The sequence below is a fragment of the Drosophila subobscura genome, chromosome O (assembly GCF_008121235.1).
Source record: "Drosophila subobscura isolate 14011-0131.10 chromosome O, UCBerk_Dsub_1.0, whole genome shotgun sequence".
In the NCBI taxonomy this organism is placed as follows: domain Eukaryota; kingdom Metazoa; phylum Arthropoda; class Insecta; order Diptera; family Drosophilidae; genus Drosophila; species Drosophila subobscura.
In genome coordinates, this window is record NC_048533.1 from 29270111 (window position 1) to 29288705 (window position 18595).

The window sequence follows — 18595 nt, forward strand, 5'->3', positions numbered from 1 at the left end:
CGAAAGCTGATTAAATTGTGGTAGAAAATTACACATACGCCCCATTGGCAATCGACAATTTGGCACCGGCGGCGGATCCATTATGCGGATGATTCAGGGGTTTCGTAAGCCGCACACACAGAGATCCGTCTGCCAGCGAGTGTCGGATGTCGTCAGTCACATTCACCTTGAAACGGGAGCCCGAGTTGGGGCAGCCATCAGCCATTGACTCGGAGTTGAATTCGGCTTGAACAGCGGCCATGCCCCATGCCATTCCCAGCCAGCAACCATCCATCCATCCATCTATGCTCGTGTATCTGTCTCACACCACATCTCATCTCATCCCATCTCTCTCGCATCCGTTTCTGTTTGCTCTTCGTGTAATTTCTCTTTCATTTCACTTGAGCAATTGAAGCGCGTTGTTATTTGCACTTTTGCTCAGCTCAAATTGTTGACTAATGTGTCACAATTGCAGAGTCAGGCAGTTTTTAATGATGGTGGCGGCCCACGGCAGTGTTTTCACCGGCGCCCAGGAGCCACACACCCCGGGCAGGGCAGGGAACGTGCCTATCGTAGATTCTGATCAGAGCCTCACGCCTGCCTTCGTCCTGCTCTAGTTGCATAACCGGCGATATAAATCACAGTTTATGTTGCGTAATAAAAGCTAAGCGGACACAGCAATAACTAAACTGCGTGTAACAACAACAATAAAGTCACGAAAATGAAAAGTAATTCCAAGGCGCGCACATGCGATAAACCAAAAACAAAACTACTCCCAGCCTGCCCCTGCCCTTGGTCTGGCGGCGGGGAACGGAGATGACACACAGAGAGACGAGACCAGACCAGACCAGACCAGGGGCCACAAATAACAGTAGTATGAAAATACATACAACTTTCATTTCTTGCGGCCAAAAACGAGCAGAAGACAACAACAACAACAACAGCAAAAACAAAAGCGTTCAAAATTAACAAAAGCAGAAGAATATGACACACATACACGTGCAAATGGGTGAAGAGTGGGAATGGGAAATGGGAGAGAAGAGAGCACAGACCAGAGGGAAGAGGCTGCTGCTGTTGCTGCTCCTCTCTGCGGAAGGTTAAGCGGTACTGCGCACCTGTTTATCACCTCATGTGTTGTAATCTGTGCGGGCTCCAGAAACAACAACAGCAGCAGCAGCAGCAGCAGCACCAGCCACAAGCATCTTTAAAACGGTTCATCCATACATATGTAGAATTCCACAAAAGACGCTCACTCTCCGCTCAAGTGTGAGTGAGAAGATGAGCAGCGAAGAGAGAGCACGCGGGAGAGTAGGTAGACAACCTTGGTGGTGGCTGAAGCTGCCTGCGCTCTCTCTCCCTCTCTCTCTTTGTTGAAACTTTCTCGCGCTCACACAGAGCTCGAGCCCTGTGCAGCCGCCTCCGCTGTCGCAGCCGCAGTCGCCAGCGACTTTCTTTAATGCGGAAGCAGACAAAAGCTCGTCGTAAGCGCTGCCTGCGCCTGCGCCTTGCCTAATGCGTCTTCTAAGCGTAGATGCTGAGATGCTGTCGCTGTCGCTGCTGCCACTGTTGCTGCGATTGCGCTGAGCGAGAGAGCAGACACGTGTGAAGACGTTGCCGTCGCGGTCGTCGTCGTGCGCGTTTGCGCTTGCGCTTGCGCTTGCTCGTGGCTCGTAGGGAACGCCGGGCCCTCGCGCATTGTACGAACCGCTGCTGGCGTCGCTGCTCGCTGCCTGCTGCCTGGGTCTTGGATCGGTCTGCCTCTGCCTGTGTGTGTGTGTGCACTTTTTACATAATTTTACGTTATGCCGCGACGGAGGCATCCCGTTAGCTTGGAAACTCTTTAAAAACAGCCTGACAGCGTCGAAAAATTATCAAACCGCAGCTTGTTCCATTCGAATGAACACACACCAGTGATTTCGGTGGTGTCCAAGGAATTCAGTTTAGTTCAAAGCCAACCACACACACAACAACCATGAAGTTCTTCATTGCCACCGCATGTGTCCTGCTCTTGGCAGCGGGCATCTCTGCCGATCCTGTCAAGGCCGCCACCGAGGAGCAGTCGGGTGCATTTGCCAAGTGCCTCGACACCGACTCCATCTCGTGTCTGCAGCTCACGGTACGGATTAACCCATCAAGGATTACCATTACACATTAACCCAATAAGAACAATCACCCCAAAAGTGGCACAGTGAAAGTGAAACGCCCCCCCAAAAAACAGAAAAGAAAAGAAAAGAAAACAATCATCAGACAAACTCTAAAATTGCTCATCGATCGATTGATCTCCAGTGAAAGTTCCTCCTGTGTCATGTGATTTTCCCCCAAAGACAAACATCCCCAGGGATGCGAAAGTGAAAGTGCCACCACAGACCTTGACTCATCAATTAACACCAAAAGTCAATTCAAAACAAAAACAACACTCAACCAGCTCGAGTATTTGCTAATCTCTGTGCCTTCCGTGTCTCCCCCTCTCTCTCTCTCTCTCTCTGCAGCTCTTCCGCAAGGCCAAGTCCATCTTTGACAATCCCCAAATCGAACTCTTCGGCGGCGTCTCCCTGGTCAAGGCCAACGAAGGACGCCAGGGCAAGTCGCTAGACAACTCGGTCGCCGTGGAGGCCGCACCCACCGTTGAGGCCCGCACCGCCGAGATGGGCAACTACTTCATGGACAACGCCAAGAGCTTCTTCGCCGAGCGCTCCCTGAACTTCAACTTTGCCAATGCCGCCCGCAGCGTTGCCCGCGCCATTCCCGATGACATCAAGGCTGATCTCCGTGAGCTGGTTGTGGAGTCCCGCACCCGCAAGAAGAAGCTCCTCAAGAAGTTCCTGCCAATCCTGCTGGGCGTCGGTGCTAAGATCGCTGTTCTCGGCGTTGGCTCCATCTTCGGCCTGCTCTTCCTGGCCAAGAAGGCTCTGGTTGTGTCTGTGATCGCTTTCTTCCTGGCTCTGGCTGCTGGCGCTTCCAGCGGACTCGGTCGCATTGGCGGCTCGGGCGGCGGCGGTGGTCTGCTCGGCGGTCTGGGTGGTCTTTTCGGTGGCAAGAACGCCGGCGGTGCCTCCTCTGCCAGCTCCGGTGGATGGTCCTCAGGTGGCGGTGCTGCCGCAAGCAATGGCTGGTCCTCGGGCGGCGCCTCTGGCTGGGATACCCACGGTGCCTACAGCTCCCCCGTGGCCCAGACCATCGCCTACCAGGGCTACAAGCAGGCCAGGCGGTAAGCTCTGAGCCCCGCTCCCCCCACATACACCCTCGAAGCAGGACCCCGGATGCCGACGTCCAGGTGGTCCGTGAAGGAGAGAGAACATTCGCGAAAATGATGACCAGTTAATTAATGCCTATATTTATATTTACTTATAAATTATTTATTTTAATTTATTTACTTGAACGAGACGAGAGTGTTGGGGCGGCGGTCGCTCCTGGCTGTCGCACCCACAACAACAAAAGTGCCTTCCATTAGTAAACTCTCGGCCCAGAGAGCCACCACCACCACCACCACAACCAAACACAAACACACCACCAACACCACCACCACCACGTTTCATCTACACCAATAGCACCAGCCACAACGAACAACAACCACCGTCAACAACCTCCACAACACACACCCCAATTTCACCTCTCACTCTTCAGTCTGTGCTCTCCACAGTCCCTACAACTCTACACTCTATCTGTACTCTACACTCTATCTGTAATTTCATGGCTGCACCTCTGATTTATGGACTCCAAACGTGTTTCTTGCAAGCCGACTAGTCGCGTCCATCTATCAAGGTCAGCCGCCTCGCCCTATCCATCCTTTAACTGTGACTATCTTTCATCTCTATCCATCTATCTATCTCTATCTCCATCTATCTATCTACATCTGTACCTATATCTAAATCTATCTGTGTCTTTTCCAACTTTACCGCAACGGAAAGCACAATCAAATGCTGATAAATCAAAGAATCAAATAATAATTCAACATAAAACAAAAAACATTCTATACAAAAATTGTGACTCTCTTTTCCCTATCTATTTCTGTGAAACTTTTCCCTTTCAATTTGCATACGCAACCTTTCATTCTCTCTCTCATTCGCATCTGCTCTTCACGACAGCCTCTCGACAGCATCACTCATACGCCTCGTTGTCTGGCCAGGCAATTTGCATTTGTATGGCGCCGGGCAACTTTCATTTCACTTCATTCTTTGCTATCGCGCCACCAAAATCGAACTCTGGAAATGTTTTCTACAAAAAATTTCACCCACTTATTTCATCTTTCCTCCATCATCTCTTCTGCTCAATCTTCATTTTCTTCACTGCACTTTCTTCGCTCTTTGGGCCTCTCGTAGCCAGAATACGAACAAAGCAATTTGCTAAAAATAAAACAAACATTTAGCTACGCGCATTTTGGCTCATTCAAGGCGGGGCCGAGGCACCCGGCAACAATGGGCACTTGTATTTTAATATTTTCTTCACCTGCCGACTGGCCATTGTTGTGCGTCGCTTAACACCTTTGGGCTGAAAGAAAGTTCGAGACGAGACGAGACGAGATGGCAGAGAGAAGCAGTTGAGGGCCTGGCTCAATTGAGCCTAAGTAACTGCAGTTTCTGTGCTGCCAAGGCAAGGCAAGGCAAAACGGCACTTTTCAGCCGCTTGATGGGTGCTTTACTTATGAATATGACCCAGAAACCAGACGCTCGCAGTCGATGTGTGGATGCTGTGCGCTGGCTGGCTGCTGTGGCCATGTACGTGCACAGATGCCATTGACTGCCTTTGACTGCTGCGACTCTGGGCTCTGTCTTCGCTGGGCCTCTCTGGCTTTCTCGTACTCGGCAGCAATTAATGTGTCGCCGACTGCCTGCCTTTTGAGCACTTTTCTATGCTCATTTGGGCCGTCGCAGCGTTTTGTTGTTTGATTTGTTTAGCATCAAAAATTCTGCTTTTTGCTGCTGCCGCTTACAGCACACACACACACACACACACTCGTGCACACACACTCGCTTGCTCCGAAACAACTCTCTCATGACTTGGTTTTTTTTTCGGGTTTTTTGTTAAGTGAAATTTCTAAGCGGTTCTCCGCTGACACGGTGTCACGCTTAAAATCAATTGCCATTGTCCACAGACACACAGCACCGAAACACACCACCGAAACTCCACCGAAACATGCCCAGTTCGGAGCGTCATTCCCGGGTGTCAGTCCGCTGGAAGACAATCAATCTCCTGCCCAATCGTGTCATAAATGTTCTGCAGCTGAGAAAAGGGAAAGTGTGAGGGAGTCAGTGGAGCTTTAAGGTCGTCTGGGAAAATGCCTTCCTCGGATCATTTTTCTTCAATCAATTGGAATATAAGGCTGATTGATGTTCTTTCATGTCATACTTAATAATGCAATAAATCAACCATGCGGGAAAACAACTAACTTAACTTCATATTAATGTCTCAATTAAAAGTTAAGCTCGACTTAAAGAGCTTAAGCACGTTAGAAATATTCGATTTGCTTAAATGGAAGATATGTGTTAGTTCGCTGGATGGTTCCATGCCGCAGTCTGGATTATGTAACAGAATAATTTCCATAAAAAGAGGCGACAGATCAAGCTGGATGGATGATCTTCTCCTGCACATAAGTGGCACTTGATGGCACATTTGCCTTGATGCCATAAAAGGAATATACAGAACTGTACAATATGTATGGACCTGTAGAAAAGTGATCCCTTCTCTACATATTGTCGACGCCACTGTATGTAAGCCACCGTTACCGCAATGCTACATAAAACATACACAACGATCGCTTGGGTTTTGCTGGATTGGAACTTCGCTTGATCTAAACTCAAAGCTTTTGGTTGCTGATCTTCACTTAAAAGCTGTGCTCTGAAGCTTTGAAAAGCTTCATACAAATATCGATGGTAAAAATATTTATTTGTGACCTTTTCTGAGCCACACCTTGGCAACTTCCATGTAGAAGTCAAGTAGATGAGAAGCTTCCATTTAGAGGAGTTTTCGACCCATGCGTGAGCTTCAGCACGTTGCTGAAAGTAAAGTCCATACTTTACATATTACCATAAAAGGGTACCATATTTTATATATATATTAATTTCATTTAATCTTAATTAATTTCATAAAATTGCTTGATTTTTTCTAAATTTTGACACATCCAAATGTTAATTTCAACCATTAAGAAGATGGAAGAAGTCTTAAGAACTGAAAACGCACTTTTGATTCTTATTTTTGTCTGAACTGAAGCTGAATAAAACAGAAAATTAACTTCAATTTAATAGAATGGAATAGAAACAGAATTCCTATTGAATTTTAATATCTATTTCGCTATGAGGTGCCTTTTGTCCAGCGCCTTTTACGGTCTGCAAAACCTGTAAGCTCTGAGTGTAATGATGCTGGAGGGACTGTGTGGTCTGATCCGATGCGATCTGGCGGGCAGTGCTCCAGCCAGCACCCAATCGGAGAGCTTTTCCGGTTTGGCGGACGCCAGTTGGCGGTTGGGAGTTGCCAGTTTGGTGGTCGCCACATCGCTTGGGTCAATGTACACTTTACGGATTTGGCTTTGAAACGCTGGCCATTTCACTCCCCAAAGACAGGGACAGAGACAGGTGCAAGGTGGCGGTTGGCGGTTGGCGGGTGCTAAGAGGCCAGCTGCAGTCTGTGAAAGTGTTGCAACTTCCATGGGTGGTGGGCTGTATTTTCATAATACGTGTGGCCAGGCCGAGGCCTGACATTGAATAATACAGGGCCGTGCGGCGAACCGCTCGAAATACAACAAATGGAATGGATCTGGGCATGGATGGGCTCGTCCCAAAAGGCAGTAAAAGTGTAATTTTCAAGAGGCATTTACAACTTTTCGCACAATGCTAAGCCAAAGTGTGAAAGTTGTCAGAGTGCCACTTGGGCATTGTCAACATGTTAACGAAAGGAAGGGGGAAACGAGCAAAGGGGGAACCCAACAAGCCGATGATGTCCATCATCATCATCATCATCGTGATCGCTCTTGGACAACTTGTTTAACGATTACAAAGCAGGCAGTGGAGAGTCGAGCGCTGCTTTTGGCCAACAAAAGAACAAATTGTCGGCCAACAACGAAAGTGAAATGTGAAATGCTATTCCCCGGACTCCACTCCACTCCACTCCACTCGACTCGACTCGATCATAATCACGACAATGACAAATTTATGTTCCGCAATGAAACGAAATTGAATTTGCCCTGAAAGTGAAACCCGAGCAATTAAAACGGCAATTGCCACGCCCCCCTCGCTCCTGCTTTCGCTCCTCCCTCCCTGATCTTTGGCGATTACACAATCGGGGCGTGGCGGCAGCCAAAAGGGCGCAAAAGATATTTTTGCATTTCATGATTCGGCAGAAAAAAGAAACATTTTAGAAACGAAGAAAGAAAAAGCCAACAAATCCCAGCGCCGACTCTGATTATGAAGTGGAAACTCTCACTTTTACGATTATTTTTCTTATGGCTTTCGGTGGGCATGATCTTCCACCATCCACCAGCCACCACTCATCGCTGGAGCTGGAGCTGGGGCTGGGGCTGCTCCATTGTTGCCCTCGTATTGTGATTAGACTTTCTGCGGCTAGAAAATCAGGCATAAAAGTCTCAATTTTATGCTCAGTTTTCTGTCGCTGATTGGCCAAACCCCAACCGATCGTAACTGCTCTTGTGATTTGGAGCAACACTAAATATCTCAATTAGAAGTTATTGTAGGGCCCGGCAATCACCTGATGTGGGTCGTGCCAGGCCGCCTGCCTTTCTCCGCCACTCGAGCCGCCATCGATATGCGATGGATATGGGACACATGCCCGGTCCCAGCTGCCATCCCAGCTCTTTATTCATTCATTCATTCGGCTGGCCCAACCCTCTGACAATTAATTAAAGTCAAATTGTTATTTGACGTTTGTCTGCGTCTTTCCCTCTCCAACTCCTGTGCCTGTGCCTGTGCCTGCGGTGTCTGTTGCTGTGGCAGTGACAGCGCCTGTTGTGGTTTGTGGCTGCCACGCGCTCAAAGTCCAAGGCGAACTATTTTTATTTCGATACCGGTTGCCCGGTCCGAAGCCCAAAGCCCAAAGCAAACTCTTTCAATTTTCAATTTCTTTCATTTCTAAGGCTGCAGCGAGGCAAACGAGTTGCCCCAGCAGCAGTTGCCGCCGCCGAAGAAAGTGCCGGTGCCTCGGTTTGGGCCGCTGCTGCTGCTGCTGCTCGACATTGGCCATCTACATTTTCCATCTCTATCTCTCTCTCTCCCCCCTCCCTCTCCCACTTCTCCTTGTTGTTGTTTTTTTAGTGCGGGCCATATCCGTTTTTGGCTCGATTTATGCCTTTTGATAAAGGCAGCGCCAAAACACAATCAAGACAGCGACAGAGGGGCAGAGGGGAAGCCATCCACAGTCCATCCATTCAGTTACATCGATGACGAGCGCCGGCTGCGAGAGTGTGTGAAATGCGACTGGGCAGCCGCCACGGCACGGCACGGCCTGGGGTGAGGGGAGGTGTGGCGGGGTAGCGGGTTGCGGCGAGTCGCAATATAAATCGAAAAGATTAAAAAGCAAGAAAAAAAGTTTCACTTTCTCAAGAGTTTACAGTTACTTATAAATATGGAAGCTTTCGGCAAGCAAAAGTTATTGCTCTTTGGCCCAAGGATGAGCACGAATGAGGGGGGAAAAGCGCAAAAGGAAGTGACTGGCAGAAGCAGCCTTGGGGCAGCCACAAAGAGCCACAGAATCCCACTCCCTATGTGCCAAGATTGTGCTGATTGGCTCGTGATTGCATGATGAAATGGATTTACTTGACTGAGAGCGTAAATAAAGGAAAAGAGATAAGGAAGATTTCAAAGAAACTTGAAAGAAAAGGAGGGTGAAGTCCGCTCCTTGGACTGGCACTGCTGCAAAACATCAAATAATGCGACACTGATGGAGCCGTTGGCATTCGATGGATGTGCATCAGGTGCAATTTGTCATAGCTAGAAAGAGCTTTTGCCACATCCGCCACGCCACGCCGTGCCGCACGAGACACATTTTTATGATTTATGATCCAAGACACAAAAACCACACATACTGGGGGCACACGCGTAGAGTCCGTTGAGTATTATTGGCTTAGGTCAGGCGTGAAGTTCCCCCAGTGACGCTTTGTTCATGAATTATAATCCATTAAGCCGTAGTCCCAGTGCCAGTGCCAGTGCCAGTCCCAGTACCCGCCCCTGGGGGCCTTAACGACAAAGTGTCGAAGGGAACTTTGCGGCAAACCTCTTTCGGCATACTAATTACACGTGTTTCGGGTTACAAGAAGACAATGGCCATAACCATAAGCCATAACACAATGGATAGCAACAGCAGCAGCGACAACGACAAAGTGTAATGGACATTGACCAGCAGTTTGGGCCTCGACTCTAATGGGTCTTGCTGCAAGTTCATTTCACATTCGCACGCGGATTCGGACTCGCAGGCAGACTGGGACTTGCTCTTGGATTTGCTGTAGATTCATTCGTTCACTCTCGCACTTGTGGCAGTGCTGAGACTCGTACTGCTGCTCGTGAGTCTTTTTTGTGGCCACAAAACTTTCACTGGAGTTGATTTCGAGCGGTGGTTTGTGGCTGTTGTTGTTGTCGCCTCTGCTCCTGTCAAAAAGCATGAACATTTCATTATTAATACCATCATCGTGGGCACCAGCATGCTGGCCCAATCGTGACGAAAAGCCATCAAGTGCCGCCTTAGAGCGGAGGCAACTGGACATTGACACTTGCCACACACTTGAAATACTTTCATTTGGCAAAGAAACATTTCTGTTGAAGTGCTGTTCCTACACCTATTCGAATGCCACTTGAAAAAGGCCTTAATTATAAGTTTTAATTGGCCATATCGCACTTGGCCGGGCAGTCGGCCAGCCACTCGAGTTCGAACCGAAAGCGAGTGCATGCTCCAGTTGGCTCGAAGCCTTTTGGCGGCTGCAGGTCAACCGGAAACACCGTTTTATCAATCAAATCAATTCTAAGCATCAACTCAGCAATTGTTGTTGTTGCTGCTTTGCTTGCTGCTGTTGTTGTTGTCATTTTCAACCATCATCGTCGGGGTTTTTGGTCTTTATTCCTTTTTTTTTGACCGAAATACCTTTGAAGCAAAAGAAAGAAAGTTTCTCAATGCCAATGCACACACACACAACACACACACACAACACACTCACACATATTGGATACTTTATTCAGCGTTTCCTTGGCTTTGCGAACCAGTTGGCCAGGCGCCTTTTTTTGTAGTTTTTATTTGACTTCATTTAATTAAGAGCCGTCGCTTTGAGCAGCAATAAAATAAAATATATTGTAGTAGAAGTAGAAACAAAAGCACTGGCAGAATGATCATTAAAGGGGGAATGATCATTGGCAGCTACAGAAATTTCACTTTAAAGAATGCAATGAACGGGCCAAGAGATCGACATCGCAGCCCCATCATCGCGCGACGATCGCAGCGCTCTACCCAGTCCGCCAAAGGCTGCCCCCGGGCCCAACGAAACGATGCATTATTTATGCTACAAAGTGGGGCACAGAGCATCCAGCACCAGCACCACGCCCTTGCCGGTACCGTGGCTGCTGCTGATGGCTGATGCTGCAGCAATTGCGTGAAAGTTGCGGAAGCTGTCGGAGCTCCAAAAGTTATCCTCCAGAAAAAGCGAAAGGGCTTGAGGCCGGGCCGGGACGGGCGCACACGTGCAACGCCGCACCGGCAGAGATCGGAGCCATAAAAACTGCAATTTCGGCAAGTTTCTCATGCCGGAAAGGCACAGAGTCAAAGGCAAGTCAAGGAGGAAGGCAGGAAGGCAGCCCAAGCCCGGGTGGGCAGGTCGCTTCATGATGCGAAGTGAAACCCTTTCTCTTTCGAAAGAAAGCGATTGCTGCCGCTGCCGCTGCTGGCAGTGTGAATTTTGTGAACACAAAAACTGCACTCGTGTGCCATAAAAGTTTTCACGCATTATATAAGCCATTTTATGTTGCAGCTTCCCGCTTCCCCCGTCGCACATTGCGCCATCACTTGGCTTACACTTGGCCATCAATTATTCAATATGAACGCCATTTAACGCCACACAAAATTACATAAAAATGCAAAAGGAAAACACAGCGCTAATAAATTATTAAATAAGTGCAGCAATAAACTAGAAATGGACGCCAAAGCAGCCAGAGCAAAGCGCGAATGTTAAATGCTCTCCTGAGACTTGGAGTACTGTCAAGAGGCAGCCTGTAAAAAATTCTTTTAAATATTTAAAAAATTAATATTTATGTTGAAATTAAAGTGAATTATGCTGCAATTATTCTACACTCTTCTTTGACTGTGTCCACCCCTTAGACACAGCTTATGGACCCCTCTGTGCGAGCCTCTAAAAGTTACTCTCGATCTCCATGCTTCGCTTTTGCAACAGTCTCCATGGGCCCACCATCGGACTAGCTGTAAATTGTTGGTCGTCTGTTGTGGCATTAGATAATTTTAGATTTAAGCCATATCCATAAATGTTTTTGTCTTTGGCTTTTCTATTTGGAAGCTGCATATTAGCGCGCCACGAAGCGGCGTCGTGGCGTCATGGAAAGTGAAAGTGATGCCACCGCAGAGATTACAGACTGAAATTCGTGCATTTATAATTCGGAGCTTCGACTCGAGCTGAACGGGTTGCCAGGCGTGCTAAAAAACAAACGCTTATGCTAATGGGCGTGGCAGGGGGCTCCGAGCTTCGGCTAAGTGATTACAGCACCAGACGCTAATTTGTAGCTGACCTTTCCCTGCGCCTGTCTGGCTGCTCGTTCCCATGACAGGCAGCAGAGTAAAAACCCCAAAACTCCCCAATTAGATGAAGCAGCCATGGGCTGACGCGGTAAAAGTAGTCATAAATGGGCGAGAGAGTGAGCTGGCAGCATGCAGCACGGAGCATCGAGAGTGGCCAAAGAAAATGCTCACATTTGGAGAGTCGTAAACAGCTGAAGGAAAGTCAATTATTGATGGATTAGAATGCCTTTGCGTGCAATGCTTCGACACATTATTTATATGATTATTTAGCATTTAAATTTGCTAAAATAAAAGCCGCAAAAGCCTCTTCAGAGCATCCAACGGTCGCCTTTCAGCTTCCACGCCATCTCATCTTTTGTCTGTTTTTGCTCCTAACTGGGTTAAAGAAAGAAACGGCACGCCCCCTTGCCTCTTTTCTGCAGAGGTTGCAAGTTCAAAATGAAGCTATTAAGTGGCAGTTGCCGTTGCCGTTGCAAGTCTTAGTTTGTTTTTGCATTTTCACCCTATGATTGACTGCAGGGGCATCCGTCTTATCATTGACATTGGCAGTCATGGCTGCAGCCATTGTTGTCGCTGCAGCGAGTGTCAACACCCACTCTCGGGTGCTGGCACTCGTAATGGCCATGGGAACGGCTTGGCAATGGCAATGGCAATGGCAATCGGGAGTGCTAGGTCCGGCACTCACTTTGTCATTTACCCTGCCCTGCCCCGTCGCTCCTTCGCTCTTTCGTTCGTTCATTCATTCATGCCGTTTGTTAGCTTACATTTTCGAGTTGTTGCAATGTTGCACGCGCCTCGCTCTTTGCTCGCAAAAGGCAGTGAATGTTGAAAAAAAGGAAAATTTCAGCTGAACTTTCTTTTTTTGTGTACTGGCTGCAGCCTCCCTGCGACAACTGCGATATAAATACAATCAAATATATGTAGATTGACACTCCAGAGCCACTCCGCAGCCTCTTACTCTCAGTCTGGGGTCTATTATGAGTTTGCTCTTCATTTATTCAAGCTGCAGACAAAGGCGAAAGAGTTGAACCTGTTGCTAAGGCCACAACAATAGAACACCAAAAGCGGTTCACAGGCGTCGATCCGTTGCACGCGGCAGCTGCAGCTCGCCTGAGGCTGATGCTTGGGGCATGGGCCTCGGGTGAGAGAAAGAGAGAGAGAGAGAGGCTTTCCGGGGCCCATGCAGTGAAAGTGTCGTTTCTCACTCTTACAAAATTTAATTAAATGTCAAATAATTCAACATTCGGTGTCGGCAGCTTTTGCAGATTTCTGCAGGCTGGAGGAGCCTCACGCAATGCGTGGCAGATGCTGCCCCGTGCCCGTGCCCCCTGCCTGCTCTGTCTGCCCGTCCACTGCCAGATGCATATGAAATTCGCTTTCACTGACTGCCACAGCTCGGAGCTTGAGCTGAGGCTTTTGGCTTTGGCTGAGGCTGATCTGGAAAAGCGTTTTCACGCCGCTTGCTGGCCGCTTGCTGGCTGCTTGCTTCGGCTGCCGAGTCCAATTCATAAGCGCTTTTTTATTGCGTTTTCACACATTCATAACACTTTAATTAACTATTTTCAACACTTTCTTGGGGTCCGGCACGGCCCGGCCCGGCCCCGCATTTGTATCCTGCTCGCGGTCATTTGCCCAGATATTTGGCAAGAAAAAACGGAAAAAAAACTCTCTCGCCGCTGGGCTGTGATGACTTTCATTTGTTTTGTGGGGCCCCGCACTGGCTGGGGCTACAGCCGGCTATCTGCTTGGCTCCTGGCTGTCTATTTGCGTACTTTTACTTGTCGCATCCAGTTAGTTAGTCACTCTACAGCGACTAGCTGGCTGCCTGCTGCCGCTACTGGTGTTTGACAGTTGGTTGACTTTTTGGTCAATAACTTTTTGGCCAGCTTCAGCTTGAGCTTGGTCTGTTTGCCGTTTCTTATTTGACAACGCACACAATTTGCACATCAACAGCAGCCAGAAAGGGCAAAAGCAAGAGCAAAAGCAAAGCACAGCAAAGCAGAGCCCCACATGCCGCGGCCACATACCTCAGAGATGTATCGTCAACTTTCCCTTTTCCGAATGGGGTTATGATTATTATTATTGGCACTGTCACTGGCCCCAGCCAGCGCCGGAGTGGCATGTCTTGGCGTGGCATAGATTTCCACCTGTCAGAACGTGCTCGTTTTTTATGTAACGCGAGTTCTAACGGGCACAAGCTGCGGGGCCGTGACAACAGAGCATGGAAACGGAGAGCAGCAGGCGGGCAGCTGCAGGTGCACCTGTTGCAACTGTGTGTGCTGCTCCTGCCACATTTGGAGCTCGAAAGGGAAATACTTTTACTTACTTTTACCCAAAAATTCCATTTCAAATTAAGATTACGACTACGATTTTTCGGCGCTTTTTTTGGGCTGGTCGGGTAAAAGTGACTTGCAGGCAGGAGGAGGCTGTGGCCGAGGCTGTTGACAATGTTACATGAACTTCAGGCGAAAGCAGCGCAGCGGCAGAGCCAAATTACAGTAACAAAGCTTTTCCAAGTCGAAGCTTCTGCCGCTGTCGCTGTCGCTGCCGCTGCCTGCGTCGACTGCGCATTACCGTTGCTTGGGCTGCGCTCGCTGGCTGCCAAAACGAAAGACTGAAGCGAGAAACTTGCACGACTAGTTTCCGAGTGGGGAAGAGAGTCGGGCAGAGCGGAGAGCGGAGTGCGAAGAGCATTGAGCGGAGGCATGGAGAAATGCTTTCGTTCGGGTCCGAGGTGGCAGCAGATGAGCATGAGCACGGTCGCTGCCTCAGCCTCAGCCTCTGCCTCTGCCTCAGTCACTGCCGCCGTATATAAATTGCCGTGTGGCTAGGAAAATTGTATCATTTCATCCTTACCCGTCAAAGCAGCAGCACGCCAGCTAGCAGAGTTGTGTGGCACGCCCCGAGAGACCCAAACAAAAGTTGTAAACTGCAAAGAGAAAGTGCGTTCCGTGCGGTATCCAAAAAAAAGTGCACAGCCCTCGAAGGACTATACGTAAACCGACAACAAAAAGTGCAAAAAGAAAAACAAACAAAACAACAAACAAACAAAATGGCAAATAATAAAGTTATTTTCGGTGTCTTGTGTTTGGTCACACTGGCCGCAGCCCTGCCGGCCGAGGAGACGCGCGGCCACGCCCGCAACGCAATCGGCGGCGAGAACGACATTATGGATAGCATCTACAGCGACTGCCTGAGGAAGGATTCGGTGTCGTGCGTCAAGTACAAGCTGTTCAACTTCGTGGACAAGGTGCTCGGCGCCCGCGACCAGTTCGCCCTCACCGAGGGCGTCACCGTTGTCCGCTCCGACGATGCGCCCGCGCAGGAGGCGGCCCGCTCCATCTCCGGCGACGAGTCGTTCGAGTCTCTGGCCCTCAACCGCATCAGCAGCTTCCTCAACTCGCACACCATCAAGGTGGAGCTGAAGGGCGCCGACATTGTCCAGGCTGTGAGCTCCACTGGCCGCGCCCTCGAGGATGCCTCCGAGTCCCTGTTCGGCAGCAACGATCCCAACGCACCCGAGGAGAGCCGCGGCAAGAAGAAGAAGGCCGCCAAGATCCTGGGCCCCATTCTGGCTCTGGTTGCCCTCAAGGCCGCCGCCCTGCTGCCCCTGCTGCTCGGCGCCATCGCCCTGATTGCCGGCAAGGCCCTGCTCATCGGTAAGATCGCTCTGGTCCTGTCCGCCGTGATCGGCCTGAAGAAGCTGCTCTCGCAGGAGAAGCACGTCACCTACGAGGTCGTCGCCCATCCCCATCACAGCAGCAGCCACTCGGCCAGCCACGACTCCTACGGCAGCGGCTACAGCGCCGATGCGGGCGCCTCCTCTGCCTCCTACGGCAGCAGCGGCCACGGCGGCTGGGGACGTTCCATCGATGCCCAGGATCTGGCCTACGGTGCCCAGAAGCCAGCACAGGCCTAAGTCAATCCGAGCACGAGAGACCACAATCAACCACAATCACAAGGAAAAACATCACAAAAAGAGAATCAAACACGACTTTTGAGCGCCCAATCGAGCGCTCGTGAGGAGGAGAAACATATTATTTATCGTTCGTTTTAATTAATTTATTAATTTAATTTATTTTATTTATTTCTCCACGCAAAACAAACACACACAAAGCAAGCAAAAATCAAACTAAAGCAACAACAAAAAATATGTTAACGAAAGACAAAAAAAGCGACAAAAGAGAAGAAGAATCAGAAAGCAGAAAGCAGAAGCTAAGCCCAGAGCCACGTTAGGTTTGTTACATGTGCATCTAGTTGTTATAAATACCCACATAATAACTGATAAAAGCTAACGTTAAGATTGTAAAAACAAACACGAAACAGAAGCCAGAAGCCAGCGCTCGCACCCAATACTCAAAGGCCGAGCCGCCGTTCAGCGTTTAGGTTTAAGCTTGCACAGACAGCATTTCACACACGCCCCAAGACCACATCATCAGCGCACTGGAAGGACCTCACTGTAACACTCTCACTCTCACTCTCACTCACTCCCATCTCTGTCTCCATCTATGTCTGTCACTGTCACTGGCTCTAACTCTATTTCTGTAACTGTAGCTGTCTCTCTCTCTCTGTCTCGAGCTGTCTCTTCAGTCTCTTATCTATCCACTGCCTATACCAAAACAAACGTACAAATTCTGAACCTAAATCTATGCTTAACACTAAACTGTATCTACCATCTATGCTCTATGCTCCACGCTCTACGCTCTACCTTTTGCTCCCACTGTCCAGCTATTCTTCACATGCAATTCTAGTCTTACAATACAACAACAAACAACAACAAACAACAACAACAGCAACAAGCATGCCTCTACCTACTATTAGCTTTAACTCTGTCCAAACTTTAGCTCTAACTCTACGCATCTCTCGCTCTACCTCTACCTCTGACTCTCTCTCTCTCTCTCTCTTCCGACTGTACTTCCAGATCTTGAGTCATAGTTTTTGGTCATTTGCATGCCATAACTTGCCATAGGTTTCCACACACACTCGCACTCGCACTCGCACACCAAACTGAACTCATTTTCCAACTTCAACTTTGCTCCGACTATTTCTTCACGACTTCATCTCGAAAACTCTTTCAAAACTGCCACTTCAACTCTTCAACTTTCTCATTTCTCTGTGCACCTTCATCTCTCTCAGTCTCTATCTCTCTCTCTCTTCCTCTCTCTCTTGCTGCCTATGCATCTGTCACTTTCTGGCGCTCTACTTTCCACAAATATTTTTTGTATACTTTTAAATGAATATTTCAACTCCTTAATTGCTGCGACTTGAGCCCTTGCTGGGCCTGTGCGCTTGCCTTGCATTGTGCAGTTAAACATCATTTTTAATCCGCTTAAAAATACTTTGTTTGAAACATTTGGAAAGCTCTCCAGCCGCAGGCCGTAAGCCTCGAGTCGCCCCAGCAGCGCGGCGGCTACTTTTAATTTAAATATTTAAGCAGCGTCGTACGGCACTTTCACAACTATAAACAAAGAAGGGGAAGAAGGAGAAGGAAAAGGAGAAGCAGGAGAAGGAGAGGAAGCGCAGAGCAGAAGCTGCAGATGTTGTGGGCAAACTCCCAACTCACAAACACACAAAAGATAACACAAATCACGCACAAAGGAATGTCAATAGATTACAACAAATATTCTCTCTCTCTATCACTCTCTCTCTCTCTCTCTCTCTGTCTCTGTCACACATGCATGTCATTAAAAGAATGAAGAAAAACTGAAACAAAAACAAAAACGTTGAAAAATGCAAGCAAGGAAGATTAATAAATAAAAAATCAATGAAAAATCAAAAGCGAAAAAGAGTTTATAATTTATGGCATGCCAGCGGGGGGTTCGGCTTCGGCTTCGAGTTCGAGTTCGAGTTCGGGTGAAAGCGAAACGACAAAAACTGAAATCCATTATGCATAAATCTCCGCACCAGACGCACCTCTCTCTCCCCCTCCCCCTCTCCCTCTCTCCCTCTCTGGTCAAGACGAAATCTCAGAGCTGCCGGTGACAAGTCCATCTTGGGCCGAAATGCTTTCATTTCAAGTGAAATTGATTTGCGACCCAGTTGCCCAAGCGCCTCATAAAGATCTGCCCCGCTAATAGGTGTAAATAATTATGAGAGTCGGTCTCTCGCGCTCTGGCCAAGACAGGTTCAGCAACAAAATGCTGCCCCGCTGGCTTTCGACAGCAGCAACGGACAGCAACGGACAGTGAAAGTAAACAGTTAGGAAACCAAAACAGCAGCAGTCCAAAATCCAGCAACGTCGCCAACAAAAAACACAAAAACGTGCAGTGAAAAGTCCAAGCTGGCAATTGCTGGCACATGGCCGGAGCCGAAAAACGTTTCCCCAAAAAGACAAGTTAATACGATTTAATGTTAACAACTCATTTGAGCTGCTGCCAGCTGCCAGGCTTGGGCAAACATTGACTGGACAGTGGCAGAGGGAAAAAACACCGCAAACACCAGCTGAGGGTATGCTCCACAGGGGGATACCCTACAGGTAGCTTCGCCCATTTAACGGTGGGCATTAATGCTGGGAGAAGAAAGTTCATTTAAGAATCGTTTAGAATCAACCAACCATTATGCTCCCCTGCAGAACGGCACTTTTCCAGCATTCATTTGATAATTGTTGAGCTCTCTTTTGTTTCGAATCCAAATCAAATGAGCCGCAGCCTATTTTTCGGAATTCTAATAAATTTCGTTAATGGCTAAGTGGTCGAGTGTTCGGGCATATGCAAATCGACAAACCAAAACGAAAGCCTTGCTAAGTGATTTGGAGCGAACAACCGTTGTGGTGCCGCTAGAGAAATGCAACCAAACTGGTGCAGCATCCACAGAAGCAGGCAGCAGCAGCAGGCAGCTGAGGCAGCATCGTTGCTTGGCTCCACCAATTTCACATTCTGAA

General features: G+C 48.6%; 2 protein-coding genes across 2 annotated transcripts; both read left to right on the forward strand.

Annotated features, from left to right (window-relative positions):
- Positions 1-1907: 1907 nt before the first annotated feature.
- Positions 1908-4331, forward strand: LOC117896604 (keratin, type II cytoskeletal 5). The gene is made up of 2 exons (XM_034805037.1): positions 1908-2095; positions 2469-4331. Exons 1-2 carry the CDS (start codon positions 1952-1954, stop codon positions 3189-3191), a joined length of 867 nt encoding a protein of 288 aa, XP_034660928.1. The 5' UTR covers positions 1908-1951; the 3' UTR covers positions 3192-4331.
- A 10235-nt stretch (positions 4332-14566) lies between these two features.
- On the forward strand, positions 14567-15788 carry LOC117896835. Its single transcript, XM_034805350.1, has one exon. It carries the CDS (start codon positions 14768-14770, stop codon positions 15632-15634), a length of 867 nt encoding a protein of 288 aa, XP_034661241.1. The 5' UTR covers positions 14567-14767; the 3' UTR covers positions 15635-15788.
- The last annotated feature ends 2807 nt before the right edge of the window (positions 15789-18595 follow it).